General features: G+C 55.7%; 1 protein-coding gene across 3 annotated transcripts in view; it reads left to right on the top strand.

The window, feature by feature from the left end:
- Positions 1-25,751, top strand: part of FBXO31 (F-box protein 31) — a 34,039-nt gene extending 8,288 nt beyond the window's left edge. Inside the window, exons 2-10 of one of the 3 annotated variants that reach the window (XM_061138331.1) lie at positions 2,073-2,144; positions 5,124-5,210; positions 12,284-12,360; positions 14,898-15,065; positions 15,640-15,714; positions 20,094-20,203; positions 20,980-21,133; positions 22,007-22,368; positions 23,637-25,751. In XM_061138331.1, coding sequence (XP_060994314.1) covers positions 5,156-5,210; positions 12,284-12,360; positions 14,898-15,065; positions 15,640-15,714; positions 20,094-20,203; positions 20,980-21,133; positions 22,007-22,368; positions 23,637-23,859 — 1,224 coding nt within the window. In that variant the 5' untranslated portion in view covers positions 2,073-2,144; positions 5,124-5,155 and the 3' untranslated portion in view covers positions 23,860-25,751. The remainder of the gene's footprint in view (positions 1-2,072; positions 2,145-5,123; positions 5,211-12,283; positions 12,361-14,897; positions 15,066-15,639; positions 15,715-20,093; positions 20,204-20,979; positions 21,134-22,006; positions 22,369-23,636) is intronic. The other 2 variants (XM_061138332.1, XM_061138333.1) reach the window with 2 other exon arrangements.
- Positions 25,752-26,604: the final 853 nt, after the last annotated feature.

Raw genomic sequence — 26,604 nt, 5'->3', positions numbered from 1 at the left:
ATGACCCAATTTGTTCTGCTTTGGTGAATGTATCATCTTTGGGGAACATTGAGGAAAACCCACTGAGCACTGCTGTAGTTATTAGCACTGTGTCATATCTTTGCTTTCCTCCCGTTGTCAGTGGCCTTTTCTGTGGTTGGTTTGTCTGCTCGTGCAGGTTTGTCTCCTGGGTGCTATTAACAGCGCCTTTTCTTGACACGTTGTGCAGAGAGATTCACAGTGTTTCAGTCCTCCAGAGTTTGAGTGGTTGTTGGGAGGCAGCGCGTTGTTTCCCTCAGGTTGGACGATTGCTGGACTCAGACAGGAAAACGACAGACCAGGTCACCCGCCTTCAGCAACTCGGCACTGGGAGGTGTGCGTGGGGCGGCACCGATGCCTCAGCGAGATACAGGCTGCCGGAGCACGTGCGGGTGCATCTCTGGTCTGTGCCCTGCATCTCACCAGCAGTGTCCGCGTGTATCACAAAAGTGCAACGGGAGTTTGCTGTATGGCTAAGGAACTCAAACAGGGGCTCTGTATTAACCTAGAGGAGTGAGATGGGAGGGAGGTTCAAAAGGGAGGGGGTATATGTATACCTATGACTGACTCAGGCTGAGGTTTGACAGAAAGCAACAAAATTCTGTAAAGCAGTTATCCTTCAGTAAAAAAATTAATTAAAAAAAAGAATAAATGAGAGAATAAATTAAAAAAAAAGAGTGCACAGTTCAGAGGAGAAGGCTCCCCATCCCCTGCCCCCAGTGGGCTCCCAAACCATCATGTCCATCGTGTCTGCGAGGCGGTAAGAGGCAGGTCTTGTTGACCATGTGCACTGGTTGCTGCTGGAAGCCAGGGGAGGAGCTGTCCTTTCAGAACCACACAGCAAACAGACCGAGGTGCTGGTCTTGTGTGGTGACAGCTTTGGAGCTCACTGTCATTGGTGCAAGGGAAGGACACTGTTTATGGGGAGCACCCAAGGTGGTGACAGCCTCGTGGTTGTCAGGCGGCCGCCTGGCTGTGGTAGGAACTCATGAAGGCCGTCCGGTGTGGGGCTGACCCGCTCCAGCTCGACCGCTGGCCCTGGCGGGAGTGGCCCTTCCAGCTGATCCCCCACGTGGTCTGAGAGGGTTTGGGGCCTCTCGGTTGCTGGTGACTCATGTGACATGCAGGTGTCACCCCTGCCCCAGGTCACACACAGCATGTTTCACTACCGAGTTGCTCACAAGTTCTTGCGACTTGCATGACTCTCCGGAGTGGAGTCCACATTCTTCTTGGCAGGAGGGTAGCATGTGTGCTTTTGTGTGATCACGAGCCAGGCCATGGGCTGTTTGTCAGCAGGGGAGGCAGGGAGACAGGCCCGGTCTCAGGGAGGTTGCCAGGTGGTGACCGCCTTGCCCCAAGTGGCTGCTTCACTGTCTGCAGCTTGAGCTTGGCTGGGACACTGTTGAAATCCTCGCAGCCATAGAAGCATTGGGTTGACGTCAGACGTTCCACTGAAAAGACCAGGCCTTGGCAGCGGGAGGGGCTGTGGTGTGACGAGGTGGACAGCCCTTTGCTGGCCTTCTGGAAGGACTGCTGAGTCATCAACCTCTCTGAGCCTGGGGCCCCTGCCTGAGGTGGGGTAGAGTGCTGTCGTGGAGATGGTATCAGGGTTTTGCTTCAAGGCTACCCTGGGCAGCCCCTGCTGTGTCTTCACTTCAGAGTCAGTGGCTGCACCAGGGTCTGGGGGCCTTTGTGGAACCTGGACACCAGTGATGGTCTCATTTCCATGGGAACACACAGCATTCATTGTGTTCATGAGCTGGTTGTCTGGTTGTGGGTTTGAGCGATTAGGTTTCCAGAGCTTATCAGAATAGACAATGCATATTGCTGTTTCATTCAGAGTGGTGTTGTCTAAAAATAGAACAGTGGCTTCACCGGTGAGTGAGGTGTTGACTGAGTGTGGAGAAGGCCCGTAAAACCTCCGCAGTGGGAGAAGGGTCAGGCTTGGAGGACATGGCCAAGGCTGAGGCATGCCCACCCCACCCCCTCCCCTAGTCTTTCTATTGCTGCTGCTTTTCTTGACTGTAATTCCCAGCAAACATTTCTTGTTACAGAGTACGGCGTTTGTGAAAACTTGCGGAAGCTGGAGATCACGGGCGTGTCTTGTCGAGACGTCTATGCCAAGCGTAAGTTACTGTTGTCGTCTCCCACTGACTGGTTCCAGAGGCTGACCCTCGCTGAGCAGCACCCACATAAAGTAAAAGCCCACGGGCCTGTTCTCAGAGGCCCCCCTTAAAGTCAGAGGTGACACCGTAGAGCCAGCACAGGCATGACAGCACTGGGCAGGCGGGGGTCTCTCTTCTCCCCATTTCTGGCCGAAGTATGACCCTGATTTTGCAGCACAAGTGCGTCAGGTGTCATTTATCTGGAGACGTGGTCGCCCTGAAAACAGCTCTGGGGGGCTCAGAGGTGCCCCTCTCTGGGTCCTGGCCCGCAGCCTGGCTGGGGACGTGGCAGCAGGAGTGACCATGACCTGTGACAACAGCCAGGCCCCTCCTCCCTGCCCCAGCCCCTGTCCTTCCTCGGCTCGTTTCCTGCAGGAGTGGTGAGCCCCCAGTCCCCGCCCCCATTTCTTGTCTCCACCACTTTGCCTTCCAGAGTCGCCAGCAATGCTCCCTGATGCCCAGAGCCCCTGCCCCAAGCATCTCTTCTCTAGCCCTCCCTCAGGTGTGAGGCTGTTGGCACTGATGCCACCCAGGGTCCCATGGGGCAGCCCGCCTCTCCCTACCTGGCCTGGGGTGTGATGCACTGTTAACCCTTGGGCTGGGTTGTAAAGGACGGTGTAAGAAAGACCTTTGGCCTAAGGGAGACCTGCTGAGTTCTCTGGAAAGGACCTTAAGTGTTCATCTTAAAAGCATCTTGGTAGAGTTTGGTTTTCACTATCTTTTGCACTTTGTACCAGTTGTGCAGAGAACACGCAGACCAGGCGGTGCTTCTCCCTGGGCCGCTTTCCTAGGGAGCCAGGGCTGCGCTCCTGTGTGGGAACACCTGTGATTCAGCACGGGGGGCTTCCTGGGAGGCCAGCCCCTCCTCACGTGGCCCACACCCTCTGCACAAGCAGAGTGGGCCACGGTTGGCCCCTGAGTCCACGCTGACTTCCTCATCCCCTCAGACTTATCTCTACCTCAGTCCCGTGGCCACTTGGGGGGTGTTAGATTGGCAGGTGTCCCTGGGTTAGAGTTTGCTCACGAGTTGGGAAATCTGTCAGAGTCTCTGCGTTTCCGTGGATCTTCCCCTGAGGAGCCCAGCCACCCTGGACACAGGTGGTTCTTGGTGTTGATGCTCAACTGTACCTTCAAGGCGGCCACGTGCGCCCCACGCCCCCGCTCCCACCAGAGCTCTGCATGTCCTGGCCCTACTTGTGCTACCTCCCAGCACCCCAGTTCCCCACTTGCCAGGGGCCTGGGCTGCATCCTTGCCCACCATAGCCACCATCCCTGCCCGCCCCCTCCCGCCCCCACACCTGTCCTTAGTCCTGGACTCCCACCTTCCTCCACTCCTGTCCTTGGTCCTGATCCCCACCCCTCCCCCCATCCCGCCCCCGTCCTTGGTCCTGGACCCACTAGTGGTCTGCACAGGCTTTCCCACTCCTCCTTCCCTGTGCATGTTCACACTTTGGTTTTCTCTCTGACCTCTGCTCCATGTCCCACTCCCCAAGAAGACATGTCTCCAGGAGAAGTGGATCTGGGGGCCCTAGTGGTCACTCCTGGGAAAGTGGAGTTCCTTCCGGTCCCCTGGTCTCAGGGACGAGAACAATGCTCCTTTGAATCTTGCAAAGCCTAGAGTTCCAGGGATGGAGAGCTGGTTGTGTATCCTCTCCTCCTGCCCTCTGTCCTGGGGGTGTCGCCAGGGCCCCGCTCCACCCTTGGCTCCAGCATTGCTCCCCAGAGTCAGAGTCTTTAAGTCCAGGGAGTCCAGGAGGCCACTCTCGCTGTGGGCATTGGTATCTGTCTGAACCACACTGGCCATAGCAGCCTCTGTGAGCACAGAAACAAGAGGCTTCCTGGATTTGGGAAATGGTCAGCTGTTTCCTTGAGGGTCTAATACGACAAGTTCTTATCATCTGGCCGCTTGAGTTTGTTAGGCCATTTGATGATATCATGTCAAAGTGATTTGAGTTCCCTGTAAGAGCTGTAAGCCCTGAAATAGTCCTGGAGGGAGGCTCGCATCTGCCTGGTGTTGGGGCTGAAGCTCCCGGGGGAGAGCATGCGTGAGAAATTAAGGCCCCCGCAGAGCTCATCTCAGCTGCGGGCAAAGGGGCTGGGGCAGCTGTCCTGTGGAGGGGACGTCTGGGCACAGTGGATGGGCAGGTGAGCAGGAGAGGGGCGGTCCAGCAAGAGGGGACAGGGCCACAGCGAGGTCACAGGCAAAGCAGGACATCTGGAGAGGTTGTAACTGCTGGCTCACAAACCCTTGAAAGTGGTTGCCAAATGCAGAGGACAATTCACACTGTCTGTTATCCAGACACTTTCCTAGAGTGCCTGATCTGCCCCCGCCAGCGTGAGCTTCAGCTTCCATCCTCACAGCCCCAGAACCGTGTTTCTCTGAGTTTGCTCTGAGGACCTTGTCCTTAGCTTCCGGAGGAGGTGGTGGAAGAAAGTCACCCCTCTCCTGCTTAGATAGTGGGCCCAGCTACCTTGATTCAGGAGCGAGGGGTCTGACTGAGTTCGGGAGCTGGCAAGTACTGTCCTTCAGCACAACCAGCACGCTCAAACACAGCAGGTGAAGGACATGCCAGGTATGCACCAGGCAAGCCTGGGATCCTAGCTGGGGCACAGGGCTCCCTACACAGTCACCCCAATATCTGTGAGTATGACCTCTGCCCTCCCTGCTCAGCGAGCCTGGTTATCGTGGTGGGTGATGGAGAGAGAGCGTGGGGTTGGGGGAGTCCCGAGTGGGCCTGTCGTGGGGAGTCCCCAGCATGGATCGCTGACTGGCAGCAATGCCTGTCACCACGATTCCTTCTGGCCAGGCCTGCCACTATGGCGAGTGCCCCCGCAGGTTCCGGGGGTCGAGGACGTAAGGGAAGTGTGTGACATGGGTGAGCAAGTGGTGAGTCCAGTTGAGAAGGCCCCCTCAGCCCCTTGCCTGCTGTGTCTGTTCAGGTATAAACCCGCGCGTGAAGTCGGGACGTTTCATGAGAATTCTGCCCGATTACGAGCACATGGAGTACAGAGACGTGTACACCTGCCGTACGTACCCCCACCCCAGCCCCACCCCGGATTCCGCTTCTGTGGCGAGCACGGCCGAGATGCTGCCGGTAGGGCCTGTCGCTCAGGCTCTGGTCCTGGCAGCGGGCTGATCTCCTTGGCTTTTGCTGGTTTTCACCTCCTAAGTGGCGGCCCCGGGGCAGCTATACAAATGGGCCGGGTTTCCGCAGCCGCTTTGGGTTTGGGGTTGTAGCAAGCACGAGCGTGTGTTGCTGTGTATTTTAACATTTATTGCTTCTTGAAACAGTAGGAGCCTTAAAACCTACCTCTTCAGAGATGAAGTGTGAGTGTTCACATCCAGGCTTTGTAGTCATCACGTGTTAACAGTAGACGTCAATGTAAAAAGTTTACACACACATATACACACGCAACAAAAGTACCTAGAAATGGTGGGTATTTTCTCCTTTGATGGGCACCACTTGAGCTCCAGACATCTTCCTAAGCCGTGTTCCACAGGGGACGAATGCTGTCTCTGTTTGTATTGGGCTGAGCCAGGATGCACCGGAAGCTGTTTTCATGTTTTCGAGAAGCACAGGGAGCCCCCTCCTGCTCTTCTCCCCATCCCCCTGGGCTTCCAGGGGCCAGCGTCATCTGCGTTGAGCAGACCCGCTCCTGAGTCTTAGAAAAGCATAGTTTCCAACAAAATCTGCTTAGAACAGAGAGAATAGAGTCGTCAGTGGAATTTCTCCTAAACCCCACCAGACTCCATGTGCTGGCCAGTCCTGTTTTACTCAGGGCTCATCCTGGAGTCTGGGCAGGGCTGCCCGGGTGTGGGCAGTGTGCTCTGGGGCGCTGTGTGGGCAGTGTGCACTAATAAAGCCACCTCGTGTGTCATCCAGGCCCAGGGGACTGGTGCGGGAGTGGTCACCACAAGCCCGGGCTGGGCTGGCCAGCTGAAGACGTGAGTTCTGTTCCTTTTCTGGCCCTCTTGGGAGTGGGCTCTCTGGAACACTCTGTCCCGGGCTGTGCTGTCTACCCCCGGCCCAGCAGTCAGTGAGCCAGGCGCCGTCTGCAGCCCCACGGGACAGACAGTGATGCTCCGGGTATTGATGAGAACAGCGGATCGATGGTGCTGGCTGTACTGAGGGGAACCAGGTGTCGCGGGCTTCTAGACACAAACAGACGAGCACTTAGAGGTTATCATGTCGCGGGGCTGTCACAGGCTTCTTCCAGGGCCTGGGCTGTCAGGCTGATGTGGAATTCTTACGCACCTCTGGGGGTGACCGGGACCAGGAAGCGCCTCAAGTGGTTTTGAGGGGTGTCCTTTTCTGTGCCCAGAGGGTGGAAAGAAGCTTCCTGCAGTGATGAGGATGTGTCCTGAGTCCCGATGGTTCATCACGCTTCTGGGAGACCACATCTCGAGTGTCTGGACCAGAGCCGCATGTGCGCCGTCCCCATTGTTTCTAGCTGACGCTGCCTTTAGGACCTGATTTAGCAGGGGACTGCTGGCGCCTCAAGCTGTTAGTGTAGTTATAAAAGCGCAGCGGAACGCCTGGAAGATCTAGAACACAGTGACAGTAACCAGTTGTCAGCATTGGTTGCCTTTCTCGGATAACTGGTCTGTTATTTTAGATGGTCTACTAGACTATCAGGGGAAAATTAGCATGCGTGAAAAAAGAAAAATCAATTTCAACTGAAGCTGAGCTTCTGTACGCCCAGGTGTTGTTCCAGGTTCCGGTGTCCTGAGGTGTCCTAACTGAGGGCTTCTTGACGTCCGTGCTCTGATGCTCTCCCGAGCTCCAGAGGCATCTGCTGTGACGACGGGCTTGTGAGGAGGAGGCCCTGGACTCTGCCGTGTCCACTTGGGCTCTGCCTGGAGCTGTGGGGCCTCAGGTCCCCAGGTCTCCGGAAGTCTTCTGCGCCGCATTCCCTTGGACCTGAGAGACACTGTCTCTCTGCAGCTTCGTGGCCCAGATCATCTGCTCTTGGGGTGGGTGGGTGTGTGTGTGTGTAGCTAACTGACAGTCTTGACAATCCATGTCTGTAAGATGTTGGGATTGTACTGGGGGGGGTGTGTGTTGCCTTTACAATGGCTCTAGCACATGTCTGGGTGTGTGAATCAATGGTGCACTTTGAACTTAAAAATAACCTCATGCACCTATAGGGCTGTGGGCTTTGAGGCTCAGACCCAGCATTCTGGCAGTGCGCCAGGTTGCTCAAGTAGACATGAGGTGTTTGGTGGAACATCAGCCCCACGGGTGAGGAGATGGCCAGGCCGTTTTTAATCCTTAGGTATAGATGACACGGGGTGGAGTCGTTGGAGGGGAAGGCCTCTCCAAAGTCCAGTCTGCCAAGCGGAGCTGAGAACACATTGCAGAATGGCTACAGAGAAAGGCAGGAGACCATCAGTAAGGATAAAGCAGAAGGGTGCTCCTGGAAAGGGCTGTGGGCACCAGCGGGATGTGTGTCTGAGAGAGGAGAGTATGTGTCTGTGGGATGTTTCTCCTGACTTTGTTCTGTGTATTGATTTTGTATCCTGCCACATTACACAATTCATTTATTCAGTCTAAGTTTTTGGTGGTGTCTTTAGGGTATAGTGGGCTTCCCTGGTGGCTCAGAGGTTAAAGCATCTGCCTGCAATGCGGGAGACCTGGGTTTGATCCCTGGGTCGGGAAGATCCCCTGGAGAAGGAAATGGCAACCCACTCCAGTATTCTTGCCTGGAGAATCCCATGGACGGAGGAGCCTGGTAGGCTACAGTCCACGGGGTCGCAAAGAGTCAGACATAACTGAGCGATTTCACTTTCACTTTAGGGTATAGTAGCATGTCATCTGCAAAATGGTGACAGTTGTATTTCTTCCTTTTCAATGTGAATACCTTCTATTTCTTTTTCTTGCCTGATTGCTCTGGCTTGGGCTTCCAGCCCTACACTGAATGAACATGGGGAGAGTGGGCATCCTTGTCTTTTTCAAAAAGCTTTTTGCTTTTCATGTTTAATGTGCTGCTGGCTGTGGGTTTGTCACACATGGCCTCTATTGTGTCGAGGTACGTTCTCTCCATATCCTTTTTAGCATAAATGGATGTTGCATTTTGTCAAAGACCTTTTCTGCGTGTATGGAGAGGCTCACGTGGTTGTTAGCCTTCATTTTGTGAATGTGGTGTGTTGCATTGATTGATTTGCAGATGTCGTGTCATCCTTGCATCCCTGGATAAAACCCCCTTCATCATGGTGTGTGGTCCTTTTTGGTTTGCTGATACATTGTTGAGGATATTTGCATCTGTGTTCAGCAGGAATATTGGCCTTTAGTTTTTTTTTTCTCGTGGTGTCCTTGTCTGGTTTTAGTATCAGGGTCATGCTGGCCTCACAGAGTGAGTTTGGAAGTGTTTTTTCCTTTGATTTTATTCCAGCTACCAAGAGTTTCTAGCAGTTGATAGGCGATACTGTCAGTTGCATGTAGGGTTTTCCTTTGGGCCTGAAACCTCAGTTCTGCACGACAGATGTAGTGATTCAAGAATGATGTTACGGCCTTGCTGGGTGGTGGGCTGGCCGCCCCGAGTGTGGTGGGCAGTGACAGCTGCTGGCAGGACAGCAGGGAAGAGACTGCTCAGTCTCAGCTCATGCCGGGGAGAGTTGGGTCCTTTAGGCTGGGTGTTGTCGAGTGTGTTGGCGTTTCCCACTTGGCTTATTAAGTGGCCCTTCCCATTGGCAGATGAGAGTTGGCTGGCCCTGACTAGGACAGAGTGTTTTTCTGTTAGCTCCTGGGCTGAGAGGTCCCTTAGCCATCTTGGACCATTGTTTCTATTGTGGTAGTGGTGGTGGGGTGACCTGAGAGCCTGGGCTGGTTTTCTGAACACAAGAACGCTGACCTTGGGGATTGGTGGTTGGCAGGGTCTCTGAGCTGGTGCTCCTTCTGGAAGGCCCAAGTCCTGCTTCGTGGGGCTGAGAGCAGGACCATTTTCATTGTTCTCACTGAGTTAAAGTGTGGTTCTCTGGTTTCTGGTTCCTTCGCCTGTGAACTGGAAGGCCTTTCTTCCCTGAATTCCTAGGAGTTGGGCCCTTTGAGCACATGTGCTTCTGGTGGGAAAGCCCCAGAAGGGTCTGACCCCAACCACTCGCTGGCTCGGGTCCCAAGCCCGCTGTCTGCTCATGAGCCAGTGTCACGTGTGCCACATTCAGCGTGCGTGCGTGTGTGTTTTAGTCGGTCAGTCGTGTCTGACTCTTTGTGACTCCATGGACTGTAGCTCGCCAGGTTCCCCTGTCCATGGAATTCTCCAGGCAGGAATACTGGAGTGGATTGCCATTTCCTTCTCCAGCCCCGTTCAGTAAGTGGGACTGAATCCCGTTTACTCGCCTGACTTGAATGGTCAATGCGTGTTTGGAGACAGTGGAAGGAGGGCTTGTTGAGCTGGGGATCCTCCTCCAGGCTGGGGAGCCCTGGGGTGTGTTGAGCGCCTGGGCCAGGAGGTGCTGGAGACTCTGTCCTAAACCCGAGGGCCCCTCCTCTGCCTGAGGCAGGGTGCGGGCATGGGTCAGAGGCGAGCCCGAGGGCAGGCGCTTGAGCTTGTCCGTGCTTGTTCCGTCCCGCGGTCCTGCGGCCGTGGCGCCTTAGAGCCAGCCTCCCAGCAGGCCGGGCAGAGAAGGCCCCGCGCACTCGGCGCTGCCTCCCCCTCCTCACCCTGCAGTTTCGTGTGGCTCAAGTGGGTGTTTCAGTCCGAGGGCCGCCGGGCCGTGTCGAGTCTTTCAGGTCGCTTCTGCTGGACTAACACTGAGACTTTCTGAAGAATGTGTTGTAAAACACAGGCATCACGTTATCTTAGGGAATCGTGTGCCTCTGGGCCAGCGCGCTTCCAGCCCACCTGATGCGGGTGGTCTCTGACGTTCCCTCCAGCTGTCCTGGGGGCCCAGGCTGGGTGGGCCAGCCTCGTGTTGGCAGAAGCCAGGGGCAACCCATGTGTGCTCACCTGCATAGAGCTTGCAGTCCAGAGACAGCTGTTGCTCTCGGCATGCATGGGAGGCTGGACTTTTTTTTCAGAGAGATGCTGCTTTTAAAGCAGAAGAAGGAACTCCCCTTTGGAAATTGCTGAGTTGGTGGCAGATTCTTTGAACAGACTTTCCAGGGGCTTCGGGATCAGATTGATTGATCCTGGAAAGACGGGAGACTGGAGACAAGAGAAGGCCATGCTGTCTGGGCCCATTTGATTTTTTCTCCACAGTTCTATGGCAGCATTTTAAAAACATAACAGAAAAGTAGAGGGAATTGTGCAGTGAGCACCCACTTAACCTGACTCCGTAGCTCTCTGCCCCACTTCACCCCCACACACCTGTGCATCCATCCATCGTATAATGTTCTGTGTTTCTAGGTAAGTGGCAGACGTTGGTCTGTTTTACCCCTAAACACCTGCATGTGTGCTGCACCGTCTGGAGCTCAGTATTTGCTTGTGACTCTGACCCTGCTTATTATTGCTTGTTTAATAAACAGAAAACCTATCAGGGCACAGTCGTGAGACAACCAGTGACTTTAATGTGTGTCTTGTAAGCCAACTCAGAAGACGCATGTCCTGAAACTGCAACCTTGGGGAGGCTGGTGAAACCTTCCTACCAGTCGTCTGCCCGCCCTGCAGGCTCGGGATGGTGCTGGACCCGCTTTCCCCACCCCTGTAGCCCAGACCGAGTGGTGGCCGCAGAGCTGCTGTCTGGGCTCGGGTCCCTCCGGGCTCTGCTGCCTGGCCTTCCTCCCTGAAGTTGTGATGATGCAGCTCCTGCACTCGGAGACCATCCACGGCTCCCACTGGGTGTTAGCTAAGGTTCTCAGACACAGAACCAGTTCCTTCATGTAGAAAGAGAGCAGTGTAAGAAATTGGATTGCACAACTATGGAGACCCTGATCAATCCCAGGATCTTCAGTCAGCAGCCTGGAGACCCAGAGGAGCCAATGGTGTAGTTCCAGTTTGAAGTCCGGCAGGAAGATCCCATGTTTCAGTTCAAATTCGAAGGTTGGAAAAGACCAATGTCCCAGCTCAACACAGTCAGCCAGGAGAAAATTCCCCTGTGTTTGTGGGAGGGTTAGCCTTTTTGTCCACTTCAGGAAGAGCCCACGATTAGAGTTTGAAGTTAGAAAAGACTGATCTCCCAGCTTGCAGCTAGGTAGGAGGAGCTCCTTCATACTCATGGGAGCACCAGCCTTCTTCTGCTTGGTCCTTCAACTGATTGGATGTGGCCTACCACACGAGGGAGGGCAATCTTCTCTTTCTGTCACATGGCAGATTGAAATGTCACCCTCATCCAGGAATAGACACACACCAGAATAATGTTTGACCAAGAATGTCTGCCCACCTCCCGCCCCCATGGCCACATCCAGTTGACACATGAATTCTAGCACCACACACTGGCTATGGTGAGACCCCAGACCCTGCAGCTGGCAAGCAGGGCCCTGCATGAGCTGGTTCACTTCTTTGTGCAGTTTGCTTATCTTTTCACTTTTTCACTTTTCACTGTTCACTCCACAAATACCTGTGCAAAGGAAGTGGAAGTGAAGGACTTTTCCCAGGGCATCTGCTGCACTGGCCATGGCCATGGGCATGCAGTGGGATCTCAGGTTGGCCTCAGGTGCCCTTTTCTCTCATTGTCCCCAGTAAATATACATGCACTGCTTTTGAAATAAGGCAGGAATGTGGTTTTTTTTTTTTTAAAGAAAGATGACCTGATTTAAATCTTACTCTACAGCCCCATGACATTTTGGATTCTGCCCCTGGTAAAGAGTCCCATGCTTACTCCCATTGTGGAGACCGATGGGAGGCTCATCACCTCGCCAGGGTGCCCACTGCACGTCTTTCAAAGGTAACATTCCTCATCACTGGAGCTGATCTGCAGAGGCCAGGTCTCCAAATGACCCTGTTATCATGCTTTCTAAAGACATTTTTACTCTTAGAATGATTTAGGAACTTGTAAGATTTACTTGAAGCCACATTTGTTTGCACAGCTCTCTTGCGAGCCTTCATGAGTGACCTCTTCATAAGCCCCACGCCCTGCCAACGCCCTTCCCTCTGATAACTGACTCTGCAGTGGAGGCCAGCTGACTCTACATTGAAGCCCTGTCCTCTCTCTCTCCCCGTAGTGCTTCACCGATACAGACACATCCTGGGCTTGTGGCAGCCGGATATCGGGCCGTACGGAGGACTGCTGAACGTGGTGGTAAGTCTGAAGAGCCTCGGGCCTGGATTCTTGTCGATGGGACTTTGTCCACCTGCCCGAGGGGCAGGCCAGAGCAGTTCCCGCCTGACAGATAGTCACAAAGACTCAACGGGCCAGGTGTTATTTTCTAAATGAGCAAAGATTCGTTCTAAGTAGTTCTTGGCCCCCGACACATCCAGGGACGTCATGATGCCAAATGCCTTACCTGGTCCCTGCCTCTTGGACGCCCAAGGCCATTGATTTTCACAGGCCCCGGACACTCCCGTCTTGGGTCATGCGCTGGTCCTTTGTGCTAAATCAGGGTCTGAAAGGACAGGAGGCAGCATGGGGCCCTCAGAGGCTGGCCCTGGATGGAAGGCCCATGCTGGCTCCGCTCCAGGGACCGCATGGCACAGGCGTGGGGTTGTGGCAGGCATCTGTCCCTTCTCTGTAAGCCTGCCCCCTGCCTCCTCAAGCAGCATTTTAACTTCCCTTTATTCAGTCTTTATGGCTGGTCCCAGCAGGAGCGGCTGTTAGATATAAGCTTCTTGGTGGTAGCCAGGAGAAAAGTCTTTTGGTTTTAATCTTTATATGCTTCCTGATGACTTGCCTATCCTATGTAAAAAACTAGCTGATCAGTTTTTGGGTCCGTTTGAACAAATCCAGACCTGACTTTCCTTGGCTTTAACCGGAGTAGGCATCGAGGAGGACACGGCCCTCACTGGTGGTCTTGCTGGCACAACTACAGCCTCCAGGACAGAAGCCGGGTGGGGCCTTGTACTGAGCTCCAGGCGGGCGCCCAGGCCTTGGTGTCAGTGTGGCCGGCGGTGCAGGGAAGACCAAGCCAGGGGTCCTTCGGGCAGCCTGGTGTCTGTTCTGCTTGCCTCTCGCTGCACGTACACCTGGCAGGCCGGAAGCCTGAGTCCAGGGCTCTGGCCGCAGCTCGGGTCATGGCTGGCGGGTCTGCCTTGCTGCAGCTCTCGGGGCCCCGGGAGCCTGGTTCACGTGGACCGCCAGGTGACTCTGGTGACTCTGGGTTTTGCTCACCAGGTGGGGTTTGGTTAGGGATAAATATTGCTTCATATTCTTTATAATGTGGTGGAAACATCTGTTGAGAAACTCGCTTCACATTTATTTAATATTAATACCGCCAGGGAAGCCTTGCTGTTAGAACGTTCTCCTGGGGACAAGCCAGACAGCTCCCAGCGTGGGCACATCCATCCTCTCCTTAGTTTCAGGCCAGGAGGGGGTCATTGCTTTTCTTACTGGCAGTGAGTAATAGAGTTGTGTGTGGTTTTTTTTTTTAAAGGGCTTCTGAAAGCAGGAGATAATTAGGGGAAAGTAGAGCCCAGGACAAAACACTGCCAACAAACCCTCCTCTCAGACAATTAGTGATTGAGTTCTGTCCTCCTCTGTCACTGGAACCAGAAGCTGGGGACTCAACCCCCCAGGGAGGCAGGACTGAGTGGGGGGCCACCGTGTGGGTGGCAGAGGCGCCCCCGCCTCTGCACGAGAACGTGCGCTTGCTGAGTGTGGTGCCCAGGGACTGCCCCCTCCTTTGTCCCTGTCACTACTTTTATCATGTGGCACTCTAAACACACATGGGGCGGCAGGGTGACGCCCAGATGCCCACCTCCTGGCAGCTGCCCTGGTGCCAAGTTCATGGCCCCTTTGCCTTTTCTTTTCAGTATTTTAATGCAAACCCCAGGCCCCTGTCAGTCCATGTTTGTGCTTCAGCGTGGGTCTCTAACTCTGGCACCCACACACGTGAGGTCTGACCACAGCTCACTAGAGTGGCACTCGGGTCACCTGAGGCCCCGTCCACGCTCGGGGCTCCCTGCCTGTCTCAGACCCACCCTCAGCTGCTGGCTCGGGCACCTCAGGATCTAAGCCAGGCCCTCCTGCTGCTCGTCGGTTTTGGCTCCTGAGTCTCCCCTGGCAAGAGCAGCGCCCCGATTCTTCTCGGGTCAGCTACCCTGTTGGGGGTCGCTCTCTGAATCGCTCCTGCTCCTGGTGTCTTTGGCTCCCCCCACCCCCAGCCCGCATGCCCACTTCGGAGCTGGACGCTCTCTCTAAGGCTTGCTTGGATCCAGGTCTCACCGCTGTATTTTCTAGTTAAAAATCAGTTAATTTCTTCAGCTTGGTTTAGTATAGTTACCAAAACTGTGAGGTCCATAAAGTGTACCTTGTGACGATTTGAGGCACAAGTAACATCGTGGAAGGAGTCCCCCTTCCAGTTAGTCAAGGTACCCATCACCTCACAGTTTGATCCCTTTGCAAGGAGTGGGGAGAACTGTGATTTCTGTTTCTCAGCATATTTCAATGATGTAACAGCGTTATCAGCTTTAGCCACCACATTTCACGTTGGATAAACTACTTAAACTAGTCATTTAATTAATAATTAATTAATGGCGGGAGAAGCCGTGCTCCTCCTGCTGCTCTGGGTCCCTGCAGGACTGGGATGTGGATGCGGCTGGTCGTCACTGTTGGGGGGGTTAGGGTGGGGATACTGTGCCTCACCCACCCCTACCCTCACCCTCGTGTGGACCTGCGCACAGGTGGACGGCTTGTTCATCATTGGCTGGATGTACCTGCCTCCCCACGACCCTCACGTGGACGACCCGATGCGGTTCAAGCCCCTGTTCCGAATCCACCTGATGGAGAGGAAGTCGGCCACGGTGGAGTGCATGTACGGCCACAGAGGGCCCCACAACGGCCACGTCCAGGTGAGGCTGGGGCTCCTCGCTGCTCCCTGGGGCCCAGTGCCAGCTGTCTGCTGGGGTTTTCCCAGCAGTGCCCCCCGCCCGGGTCTCTCAGCAGGAGTGGGGATTCAGGCTTGGCCCAGTCCTTCTGGGTGCTGTTGACACTGCTGCCCCGCCTCAGAGATTCACTGGCTGGAGCCGTCCCTGCTTCTGCCTCCACTTAGAACCATTTGTCCTTCCAAGCGAGGTTCTTTTCTCCTTCTTTCCAAGGGTGTCTGCTTGGAATAAGACATTTTACTCTTGGGTGTGGGCCTGGCAGATAGCCACTCTCGAGCGAGTGAGCGAGCGGGCGTCCTCCCTGTCTCAGTAGGAGAGCGCGGCTCTAGGACGCCCCCTGGGAGCGGCGATGCCTCCCCCTGGAAGGAAGCCTGCGCTCAAGGGGGTCCCGAGTACCCTTCTAGGACCGCCCGTGATCTGGCGGCCTCGGGGGCCCCCAGATGATGGGGGGCATGGGAGCGAGAGGGGCTGATGCGCCCCTGCTCTGAGGGTGCCACTGGGGCTCACTGGTGACCCTCTGTCCGTCTTGTGGACATTCAAGATTGTGAAGAAGGACGAGTTCTCCACCAAGTGCAACCAGACGGACCACCACAGGATGTCTGGCGGGCGGCAGGAGGTGAGGCCGACCCTTCTGTCCCGGGGGGTGACGTGAGGGTGGACGTGTGAAGGGATGCCGCCTCCCGGGCTCATCCTCACAGTGGACGTGTATGCCGGGCTGAGGATAAACATGCCGAGTAGAAGTGGTTCTCTGACTGCTTCTCCATCGCCCCTTTGACAAGAGGCCCAAGGGCTGCGGGGTCTCATCACAGGTGTGAGTTGCAGGGAGACCAGAGGCTTTATCGGGGTGAACCCCTTATGGCCAGAGGCTGGGCTGCCTGAGGTGCTGGGGGGTCCACACCAGAGTCCCGGGGCGGGGAGCTTGCCGTCTGGCCCACAGTCACTCTGTCCATCTCAGCTGCCTGGGGTCTCTGTGCTGGCTCCTTCCGCTCCATCTCTCCACCTCCCTTTGTCTTTCCTCCAAGTGGGGAGTTGGAGGATGAGCTTCTTCGCATGTCAGCTGAGACGTCTCCACTTAGCTGAGTCTTGCCAACCTAGAGAGTGGCTTCAGGCTCCAGGGGAAGAGGAGTTCTGATGGCTCTGAAGATAAGGTGAAAGCCTGAGCCGCCCTGTGCTCTGATGGTTGACAAAATTCTGGGCCACAGTGGTACTTCCTAAGGGAGTGGAGGACTCCTGGTGGCCTCAGAGGGCAGGAAGGTGAACGGGCTATGCTTATCACTGTCTCCAGGCGGAGACCTGTCCTTTGCCCCTGCAGGCCCTACTGGCTCTCACTCCTCCTTCTGCTCAGGAAGGAAGCCCCACCCCAGCCCTTCTCTGCCCTTACCAACGCCCAAAGCCCGTTCTGCATAAACTGCATCCTGAGGCTTGCCAACACCCCGCCCCCACCTCCACCTCCCCACGCTCTGGCCCCAGACTCCAGTTCTGGGTTACCTACTAGCTTTGTGCCACTTCCACGGTCACATCCAGACTGTCTTGGCCCCCTCAGGACTGGGGTGTTTGGCTTGCTCCTTACCTGCCTCCCCTCATGCTGCAGCCTCATCGTCTGGGCCCCTGAGGGCAGTGCAGGGCCTTGTCTGCCCAGACCCCAGCCGTGCGCCTGTTGTCTGACTTCCATTGCGGATGGTGCCTGCTTTCTTCCTGGATGGGATGGCGAGGCTGAGCCACAATACCCACCCCCGTCTGTCCAGACCCCGCGGCCTGAGGCTTCTGGAAATCGGAGAAGGGGGGAGCTGTGAGGAGGAGCAGGGATGGGAAAGGGAGGAGGGGGTGGCGGGTCCCACTCGCGGCGTGCTCGGCCATGCAGAAATCCTGTGGCGCTGGACGCCCTCAGTTGCACACAGTTGGTTTTATTTTGCTTTCCTTTGTCTTATATACTTTGTCACCACCTTCCCAAAATGATACTTCCCGAACTGTCACCATCAGATGCAGAATGCTCAGAATCCGGAGGGAGAAGAGTGCTGACGTGGCCCCACCAGGGTGGCCTCCAAGTCCATTCTCCATCATCCCTTGTTTCCCTTGGCCTTTGTGATATCACTGTGGTCTGTCTAATTTGGATAGTTTTTTTGTTTTTTCTTTTTTGTTTGTTTGTTTTTTAGCTTAACTGGTATTCCAGAAACATTTCCCAGTCTCATTAGTATTCTTTACAGACTTTTTTTTTTGACTGTGCTGTGTCACATGCGGGATCTTAGTTCCCTGACCAGGGATTGAACCCATGCCCCCTGCATTGGAAGCACAGGGTCTTAACCACCAGATGGCCAGGGATGTCTCTGCAGACTTTAGTTTTTATGCAGCATTCTGTTCATCATCTTGCTTTGGTGTAACAACAGCAGGGGTATGACTGTCCTGCAGTTGGATGTGGGGTTTGAGCTCAGCTGTTCCCCTGTCATCCTCTTGACTACATGCTCAAGTGACCTGCCCTCTGGGAGCCTCAGCCCTTGTCTGTAAAACAGGGCCCTGAAGTTGCCTGTGGTCATAGGTGATTTGGAGGATTGAGTGGTCAATGGCTTAGAGGCAGGCCTGGTTGGAACCACCCAGGAGAGACGCTGGGCATTATTTTCGTGACTGCTGCCTGGACTCTGCAAAAGCGGAATTGTACAAAAGGCCCTGAAGGTACTCTAGGCTGTACTCGGGATTGTTTTCACACGCTGTCAGTTTGCTGGTCTCTGGTTACAGCCCACCGTGACGCGTGGGGCCCTCTGCCCTGCTGCACTCCTGCCAGCCCTGGCGTTGGCTGTGGCAGAGATGAGACCAGTGAGCATGTGGCCTCGGGTTATTAGCTTTAATTCTGTCACCTGCTAGCTGTGTGACTCTGGAAAGTTCTGTAGACCAGGGAAGGTGTTAGCACCCAGCTCCTAGGCCACTGTGCAGAACCAGGCGATGGTGGTGGGGTGTTGACTGTGGTGAACCAGCCCTGGATCCGTAATGGACTTCTTGTCTGATATGTTCTAGGCCCCTGTGTTTTTCTGTGTGGATACATATCTGATGAGATAATTTCATGGTGAGCGTATCTGTTCTGAGTAATTGGGTCTGGTTGGTATTCCTAATGACTGACCTCATGCGAAGGAAATAAGATTATGACGGTTCACAAGCCAGTTTCTTGGCTCTCAGCTCAAGTCTGATTATGTGCCGTGGCAGCACTGAAATCCTTGCTCGCTACATTCCCTCGCCTCCATCTTCATCTGTTATTTCTCTATTTGATTTTTTTTAAGGGCCTTTCCTCCATGAGTTCAGCCATGTAAGTGGGAGGTTTTGATTTTGATGAAGTCTGGCCTGTCAGGTTTTTTCTTTTGTGGTTATTGTTTTACCCCCAGACTGCAAAGAGAGTGTGTTTCTCTCTGTTGTTTTTAGGAGTTTGGTAGCTTGACGTTACATTTCGGTCTGTGGCCTGTCTTGAATGGTTCCTGTATGTGGCGGGGATTGCTTCTTTGTTCCCTGTCATTGTCTGGTTTGTGCCCCATTTGTGGAAAAGAAAGACTTTTTCCCTGTTGGGTGGCTTGGATGCTGCGGTTGAAAGTCCATTCCTGAGACACACGTGGGTGTTTCTAGGCTCTCTCTCTCTCCCTTTTTTTTTTGGCTGTGCCACATGTCTTGCCGCATCTCAATTCCCTGATCAGAGACTGGACCTGGTCCATGGCAGTGAAAACCCAGAGTCCTAACCACAAGGCCACCAGCGAACTCCCTCCAGGTCTGTCCTTAGCTCTGACCTCACGCTCAGCCACCATCTTGGTTACTCTTGCTTTGTAGTGAGTCAGTCATGCTAGCCTGCATCCTCTAGCCTTGTTCTTTTGCAAGGAAGTTCCATATGGATTTCAGAATCAGCTCGGCTGTTTCGCCGGAGACCCTGATGGGATTACGACTGGCCTGGGTGTTGAGTCTGTAGGTCAATTTGAGACAGTTGCTGACCTAATACTGAGTCTTCTGGTTCACAGGTGTCTCTGCCCTGTGGGCCTCTTCACCCCCTTTCAGCAGCATTTTGGGGTTTTCGGAGTAGAAGTATCACCCATGCTTTGTATTCATTCCTAAGTCTGTGTGTTTTTTGAGGCTGTTGTAAATAGGATTTTAAAACTCTCATTTTCCAATTTTTTTCTGTTAGTATATAAAAATTCAGTTGATTATTATTTATTGACTGTGTATTTCTAACAGTTGTTTATTTCAGTCACTAAGTAATTTCTGTTCTTTGCCAGGGTTTGGGCAGTAACGTATTAAAGCAGTTGACAGATAGTAGCTTTTGTTTTTTTTTTTTTTTTGGTAAATTGTTTTTGCTTCTGTTTGTAGAGTTAATTCTAGATAGTCACTAGAAACACGTACTGAGTTAGGAACACATAGCTGTGGATTAGCAATATTGAATTTACAGAATGAAACAATGAAGCACTAAATATCCTTCGCATAGCTTGATGCCATAATGAATTATGGGGTTTTGTGGATGCACTGTTTATAAAAGTTTTCTTTTTACAAATACACTTACTGAACATAACTAGGAAGACACCTTTTAAAAAGGAAAGTTCACCCACACTCTCCACCCTGCCTATCCCTGTCCTGTGCTCACTGGGGGCTGCAGAAAGCAAACTCGGCCAGCACGGGGTTCTGATGCACCCACTCCCCCAGAAGCCCGACAACCAGTGTAGATGCCGCCGTCTGGTTGGCATGGAAGCGAGGCTTGCAGAGCTGCCTCCCAGGTGCTCTTGACAAGTGCTGTGGCCCCAGCCTCCCTGAAGGACGCCCACGGTCCCTGTGTGTCCTTCCCATTGAAGTTGGGAAAGCGAGGACCAGAGCCCCGGGTGCCTCAGCAGGGAAGGGAGGCTGGAAGCTGGGAGAAAGAATGCATGCTCTCCCGTCCCTCCTGCCCGGCTTCCGTCTTCATGCCGTGCGCCATCACAGCAGGCAGCCTCTCCGCGCCCTCGTGTCGGGGTGGCTTTGTGACCTGTGTTCTCTTGGAAGGAATTCCGCACGTGGTTAAGGGAGGAGTGGGGCCGGACGCTGGAGGACATTTTCCACGAGCACATGCAGGAGCTCATCCTGATGAAGTTCATCTACACCAGTCAGTACGAGTGAGTGCAGCTCCTGGCTGCGGGCAGGCAGTCTCTCCCTCTCAGGTGCTGTGTGCACAGCCCTCTCTTCTGGGTGCTCTGAACACAGTCCTTTTGGGTGCTGTGAATGCAGTCCCTTTGGGTGCTGTGAACACAGTCCTTCTCTTCTGGGTGCTGTGAACACAGTCCTTTTGGGTGCTGTGAATGCAGTCCCTTTGGGTGCTGTGAACACAGTCCTTCTCTTCTGGGTGCTGTGAACACAGTCACTCTGGGTGCTGTGAATGATGGTCTTCTCTCTGGGTACTGTGAACATGGTCCCTCTGGGTACTGTGAGCACAGTCCTGCTGCTCTCTCTGGGTACTATGACCAGAGGCCCTGTCCCCTGACCCACCTTGGTATCTGTTTTCTGCCTGTCTGACCACCATCACCCACCAGCTGTGTTCTCACAGGCCTGGCCTGTGTGTTAGAGCCTCATGTTCCCTTCCCCATGTCGACCTGGGCAGCCTCGTGTCTCCCCCTGCTGTCACGCTCTCTGCCCTTGGACCCTCTGTTGCTGCCTCTGTTTAGCCCCTTGGCAGCCTCAGGAATCCCCACCCCAGGGTGTGCCATGCACCCATGCATTGGGGTGAGTGGAGCTCAGGAAGGAGGGGTGCCCTTGCTCCCATGGGCCTTGGGGGGTACCTAATACTGCCCACCCTGCGCAGCGCGGCCAGCGGGTGTGAACCCCGTGTTCTGCCCCCGCGCCCGTGGGCTGTGCCAATCGTGCTCTCATGCTATACCCCTCTTCCCCCGCACAGCAACTGCCTGACCTATCGCCGCATCTACCTCCCGCCCAGCCGCCCGGATGACCTCATCAGGCCGGGCCTCTTCAAGGGCACCTACGGCAGCCACGGCCTGGAGATCGTCATGCTCAGCTTCCATGGGAAGCGTGCCAGGGGCACGAAGATCACGGTGGGTCCCAGGGGCCGCCCTGCCGGGCCCAGCACCATGTGGCTGTGATCACATCATCCCGGTGTAGAGTGGCTCGGGCTGTGCCCCAGCTACTCACAGCGGGCCCCAGACTGTGGCGGCACTTCCCCAGGGGGCTTGCCGGGAACTTGGCATCTCGGGCCCCACCCGGACCTGCTGATTCAGGGTCTACCTTTCACACGATCCCCTGGGGATTCTGAACATTTCCAAGGCAGCCTTTCCTGCACAGCCCTCAGCTCTGGCCACACCCCAGGATCCCTGGGGAGACGGAGAAAACCGTGATGCTGGCCCTACCCCAGAGGCTCTGACTTAATGGGGGTGGGCTGGGTGGGGGGCTCCAGGAGCTCCCCGGGTGACCCTCTGCTTTAGCACTTGGGCCCCCACGGCCTGTCTGGGCCTCAGCAGCTCGGAAACATGCCGGCAGGGCTGCTGAGCTGAGTGAGGTCCCGGACGAAGGGCCCCTTGTCGCCTGTTCCAGGCACACAATCTGGGCTGGTGTTTCCGGCTGGCCCTGCCTGACCCGGGAGGGCTCACAGACCTCTCGAGGCTCCATCGCTTCAGCTGTCAACATAGGGTGGCTCCCACCCAAGGTCTTCGGTGTAGGGGTGCCTGTGGGCCCTCCCAGGGTCACTCGTGGGTACTGTCATTCCCTGCCCTCAAAGGCCTTTCACAGGAGGCTGCTTGCTCTGGGCACTGTTTTTTTTTTTAAAGGATGTATCAGATATTTCGACTGGTAAGGGGTCACTGCCAAACCAGTGGTAAGGCTGAGCAAGCGCCCTCAGCCGGAGGCAGGACTGGGGCTGGAGGCTCAGCACAGTCTCTGAGCCTGCTGACGGCTGCACACTGGCTCTGCAGGGCGACCCCAATATCCCTGCCGGGCAGCAGACCGTGGAGATTGACCTCAGGCACCGCATCCAGCTGCCTGATGCCGAGAGCCTGCGCGACTTCAACGAGCTCTCCCGCGTCGTCCTGGAGGTGCGTGAGCAGGTGCGCCAGGAGCAGGAGCAGGAAGGCGGGCCCGAGGATGCCGAGGGCCTCAGCCAGCAGAGCCCCCAGCCCTGCGAGGAGCCTCCCGCCGAGCCGGCCCAGGCGCCTGGGGACGGAGGGGCTGTGGCCGCAGCTGAGCCACCTGCCCAGTCAGGGCAGGGGCAGCCGTTCGTGCTGCCAGTGGGCGTGAGCTCAAGGAATGAGGATTATCCCCGGACCTGCAGGATGTGGTAAGGATGGGGGCGTGGGCTTCTGGGGTCCCCTGCCGGACCAGCACAGAGGCGGCCTGGCGTGGGGCCGACCCCGCACGGGGCGGAGGGCATTGCACCGTGGGAAGCTCTGCCTATGTGTTCCAGGTCCCGGGTGGCCAGTGCCACTCCCTGGGCCCCATGCCGAGCTCCCCAAAAGCGATTTAGGCATTGGTGCGGACTTGACAGACAAAATCCATTATATCCTCTTCATGTTAATACCGTTGTGATAAAAGAAACTGAATATGGATTTTCCAGAGGGAAGCGTACACAATAGTGTTCCAGTGTAGCTTCACCTGCTGTGAATTTTTGAAAGTCATAAAGAAGACTGATCTTGTGTCCCTGGGAAACTTGACAACTTGCAGCATCTCACAGCCAGCTCAGAGCCCTCGGGCAGAGCCGGCCTGGAAGCTCTGGTCCAGCCCCGGCTACGTCACCAGAGCATCTCCACCCCAAGCTGAGTGTTAGGGGCTCAGCTGGGAGGGGTGCGTGCGTCCCCTGGCCCTGCTGCAAAGCCTGTGCAGCACATGTGTCTGTGTGTCCAAGCTTGGTGCCCAGAAGCCATCAGAGCCGCAGGCCCTCAGGCGCAGGGCTGCTGTCCCCTCCCGCCCAGCAGAGCCTCAGTGCGGCAGGCAGAGGTGGGGTCCTGGGCATTATTCCACAAAACGGGAAGGTCAGGCCAGTCCTAACTCCTCGTCATCTGTCAGAAACACTGAGTTCTTTGTAAGAAAGACATAAACGCATTAGAGCCCAAGTCTTCAAATGTGGCTGTAATGGGTATTTGCAAGTTTTGCTTTTTACATGCTGATAAGTCATTGACTACATTTGAGTTGTTCACATGTGCATGTGACTATCCCGGGAACTGAGATTTCTGTTGCCTGGGTCTGTGCCATGAAGATGTGCACTTTGGGGCAGCAGTATTGGGGGGGAGCTGCCTGGGACCCTCGTTCTTTTGTTGGGTGAGTTAGTAGAGAGCCGCAGTCAGCAGGGTGAGCCCAGCTCTCCGGGGTGAAGCAGCAGGCCTGCTCATGCCCTCTAAGTAAATGCCAGCCTCCCTGAGGGTGCCGAGCCCACCAGCTGACTCCGTGGATTGCCCGCTGCTGGAGGATGGTGGACATGGCTCACATGGGATGTCAGGGGGAGGGGGTGTTCCAGAATGTCCCGGACCATGAGGTGATGGCCCTGGGCCACCATGCGCCTTCAGGGGCCCCACTCACCCTCTGTCCCCACACTCTCTTATTTTTGTTCAGTTTCTACGGCACTGGCCTCATCGCCGGCCACGGCTTCACCAGCCCTGAGCGCACCCCTGGGGTCTTTGTCTTATTCGACGAGGACCGCTTCGGGTTCATCTGGCTGGAGCTGAAGTCCTTCAGCCTCTACAGCAGGGTCCAGGCCGCCTTCCGGAACGCAGACGCCCCGTCCCCGCAGGCCTTTGAGGAGATGCTCAAGAACATCCAGTCCCTCACCTCCTGATGGTCCGCCTCCCCATGGCGGGCGACTCGGGGCTGGGAGGGCAGCAGCATGCGCTCGGGGGGACTCGGCCAACACCCGACACCCCACTGCTCGCAGGAGCCTTGGCGTGGCCGCCCAGATGCTTTCCATGGAGCGCACTGCACGCCTGCATATCTGCCAGTAGCAACAGGAGGGCTGAGCATGTCTTGAAAAAAACAACAGAACCGGAACAAACTGACCTGGAGGACGGGCCACGGGGCGTGTAGGGACTGAACTGGAGAGACTGGCCGTTTTCTAGGGAGAACACAGTCCTCCTCCAGGGAGGGTCACTCCGCATGCATGGTCTGCTGCCTCCAGCTCATGGAAGGGGTCCTAGGGGAGGCGTGCTGGCTCCACCATCCCCTCTGCAGGGAGCAAGCCGGAGGGCCACGGTGGCTTCCATGCAGCCTGGGCGGGTGGGGGCGCTGTGTGTGGAATAGGAGCTCCGGGGAGATGGGGTATGGGGCTCGAGACCCACTTTTCCACCTACTCTCTTGGATTTTGGACAAATGCACGTCACTCCAATCTCAGTTTCCAAGATCAGTGAAACGGGGCCGGTGACACGGGTCACGAGGAGACGCCCACTGCAGGCTGTCCAGTAGCTCGGTGGCCCTGGTCCAGCACCGCCAGGCCCTGGGCCCTGCAGCACTGGGTGCCTGCCTGGCCTCTCTCAGGTTTAGAACCGAGACCTGCACTGCAGCGGTTCTGACAGGTAGTCACTGAGCGCCCGCCCTGCTCCCCCGCCCCACCCTCACTGGTGTGAGACCGCGAGTTGCAGCCACTGGTCTCAGAGCTGGGGACAGGGCCTCTCTGAGATGACCCACGTCTGCTCCCCTGCGTGGTTTACGAGGTGCCACTCTTGAAAGGGGCAAAACATTGGGAGGTGTCATGCCAGGTGTTTGATGCCCCTCTGCAGGGGAGAGGGCAGCTTTCTGGAAGTGTCAGGGGACCAGGCCCCTCCAGCGTGGAGATGCCGGGTGCTGACCCTTCTGCTGGCACTGTCCCCGTTGTTGTCCTGTTGACCCCTGCATTTGGGAACCCCCACGAGGCCTGATCTTGCCATCCCCTGAAGAACGGAGCCCTGTGTGCCTGGGCACAGACCTGCCGGAGCTCTGCTCAGCCCTCCCTGCCACCCGCCAAGCATCACCGCACCTGCCTGCCAGGGCCGGTGGCTCCCCAGGGTGGATGGACTCTGTTGCGTCCCAGCTGCTTGTCCTTGTTGGGTGCCCCAGGGAGGGGGCAGCTCTGTGGTGCCTTCACGTAGAGCCCAACCTGAGGTGCCCCATGAAACGTGTCCTGTGTTTCCTGGTAGAGTTCTTCCTGACCAGCTCTTTTCTCAAATAACTTCAGTCCCAGCTTCAGTCCATTTGGCTACTTGGGCCTTCCTTCCTTTGCTGCCCAGAAGCAACAAGCTCTGGGCATGGCCCTGAAATGCAAACTAGGCTTCCCAGGACTGGGACTCTGGGGTCCACCCTGGGCCATCGCCAGGCACCGTCGGCCAAGTCTCATCAGAGACACCACCGCACACCTCCCAGATCCTTCCAGCAGGACCCGCGGTCGGGTGGGGACGTGGTCCCAGTCCCTGCATCTTGCAGGACTGAGCCTCAAAGCCTGTCGCCCTCCCCCCTCTCACAGCGTGGCTGTTCTTCTCTTGTGCCAAGTGTGGCTGTCCCCAATGGTGCAGCCACAAAGCCTTGAGGACAGTGAAAACAGAGGACAGCTGGGCGCTCGGCTGTTCCTTTCTAGGTTTCACCACTGTTTAAATAAAATCAAGAAAATGCGTGTTTTACCCAGAGCTAAGGGATTGTCTCTGTCTGAGGCCCCCAGCATTGTAAAGATGAGCACTTCTGATTAAAAACCAACCCCAAACTAAATGCTGTCCTGCCTCTAGTGTCTGGCCTACGCATGGTTGCCGCTAACAGCGACTGAAATAACCCTGGGCTGCTGGCTGCGTTCATGTTGGCCTCAGTCTCGGGTGTCAGGTGGGGCCTGTGGGTGGCAGCGGCCTGGGTGTCGCCAGGCAGGGCAGCAGGAGTGAAGGGCGTGGGCTTGTCATCCACCCCGAGGTCTCCTAGTCGCCCAACTGTACTTAGTTTCCAGTTCTGGAAGCCCCAGTTCTCAGTTCTGTAGGTGAGGTGCGCGGACAGTGGTGGTTCTGTGCATAGATCCAGTACCGGCTGCTCCCCCTCATGGTGGACGGTCAGCCGGCCCAGGACGGGAACTTCCAACCAGTTAACTCACTGTGGGCAAGGATTCAAAAAGGCTGAGGGTGTTGTCTGAGGCTTTGGATAAAGCCGGTTCCAATGGGGATCTCTAATGACCCAGGTTAGGGGCTGGCCATGCTCCTGTGGGGCTTGATCTGGGGGTGGCAGGTGGACCTCGGGCGGTCTTTGGATGTTCCCCATGGTGGGCATCACCTTCACTGCCACTTTTGCTGCCGTGAGGTTGGGTATGGGGTAGAGGAAAGCTTGGGTACCTCTCCGCATACTTGGAGAGCTCCATGCTCTGGGAGTCGATTAGAAACGTGATTGGAGATTTCAGACACAGGTCATGGGGATTCTTCATTTTGGGGCTGGAGGTGTTTGGTGTGAGGTTGTGGCAAATGACCTTATTTTTTTGGCTTCGTGATGTAGGCCTGGCACTATACCCAGATCTGTTCCTCGCCCTCCCCCTGTGCCTCCCGGGGCTCAGAGCTCCAGCATCTAATGCTGGGTGTGAACAGGTTTA

This window comes from Dama dama, chromosome 4 (genome assembly GCF_033118175.1).
Source record: "Dama dama isolate Ldn47 chromosome 4, ASM3311817v1, whole genome shotgun sequence".
Lineage (NCBI taxonomy): Eukaryota > Metazoa > Chordata > Mammalia > Artiodactyla > Cervidae > Dama > Dama dama.
The sequence above is the reverse complement of the archived record's forward strand: the minus strand, read 5'-3'. Positions and strand labels throughout refer to the sequence as shown.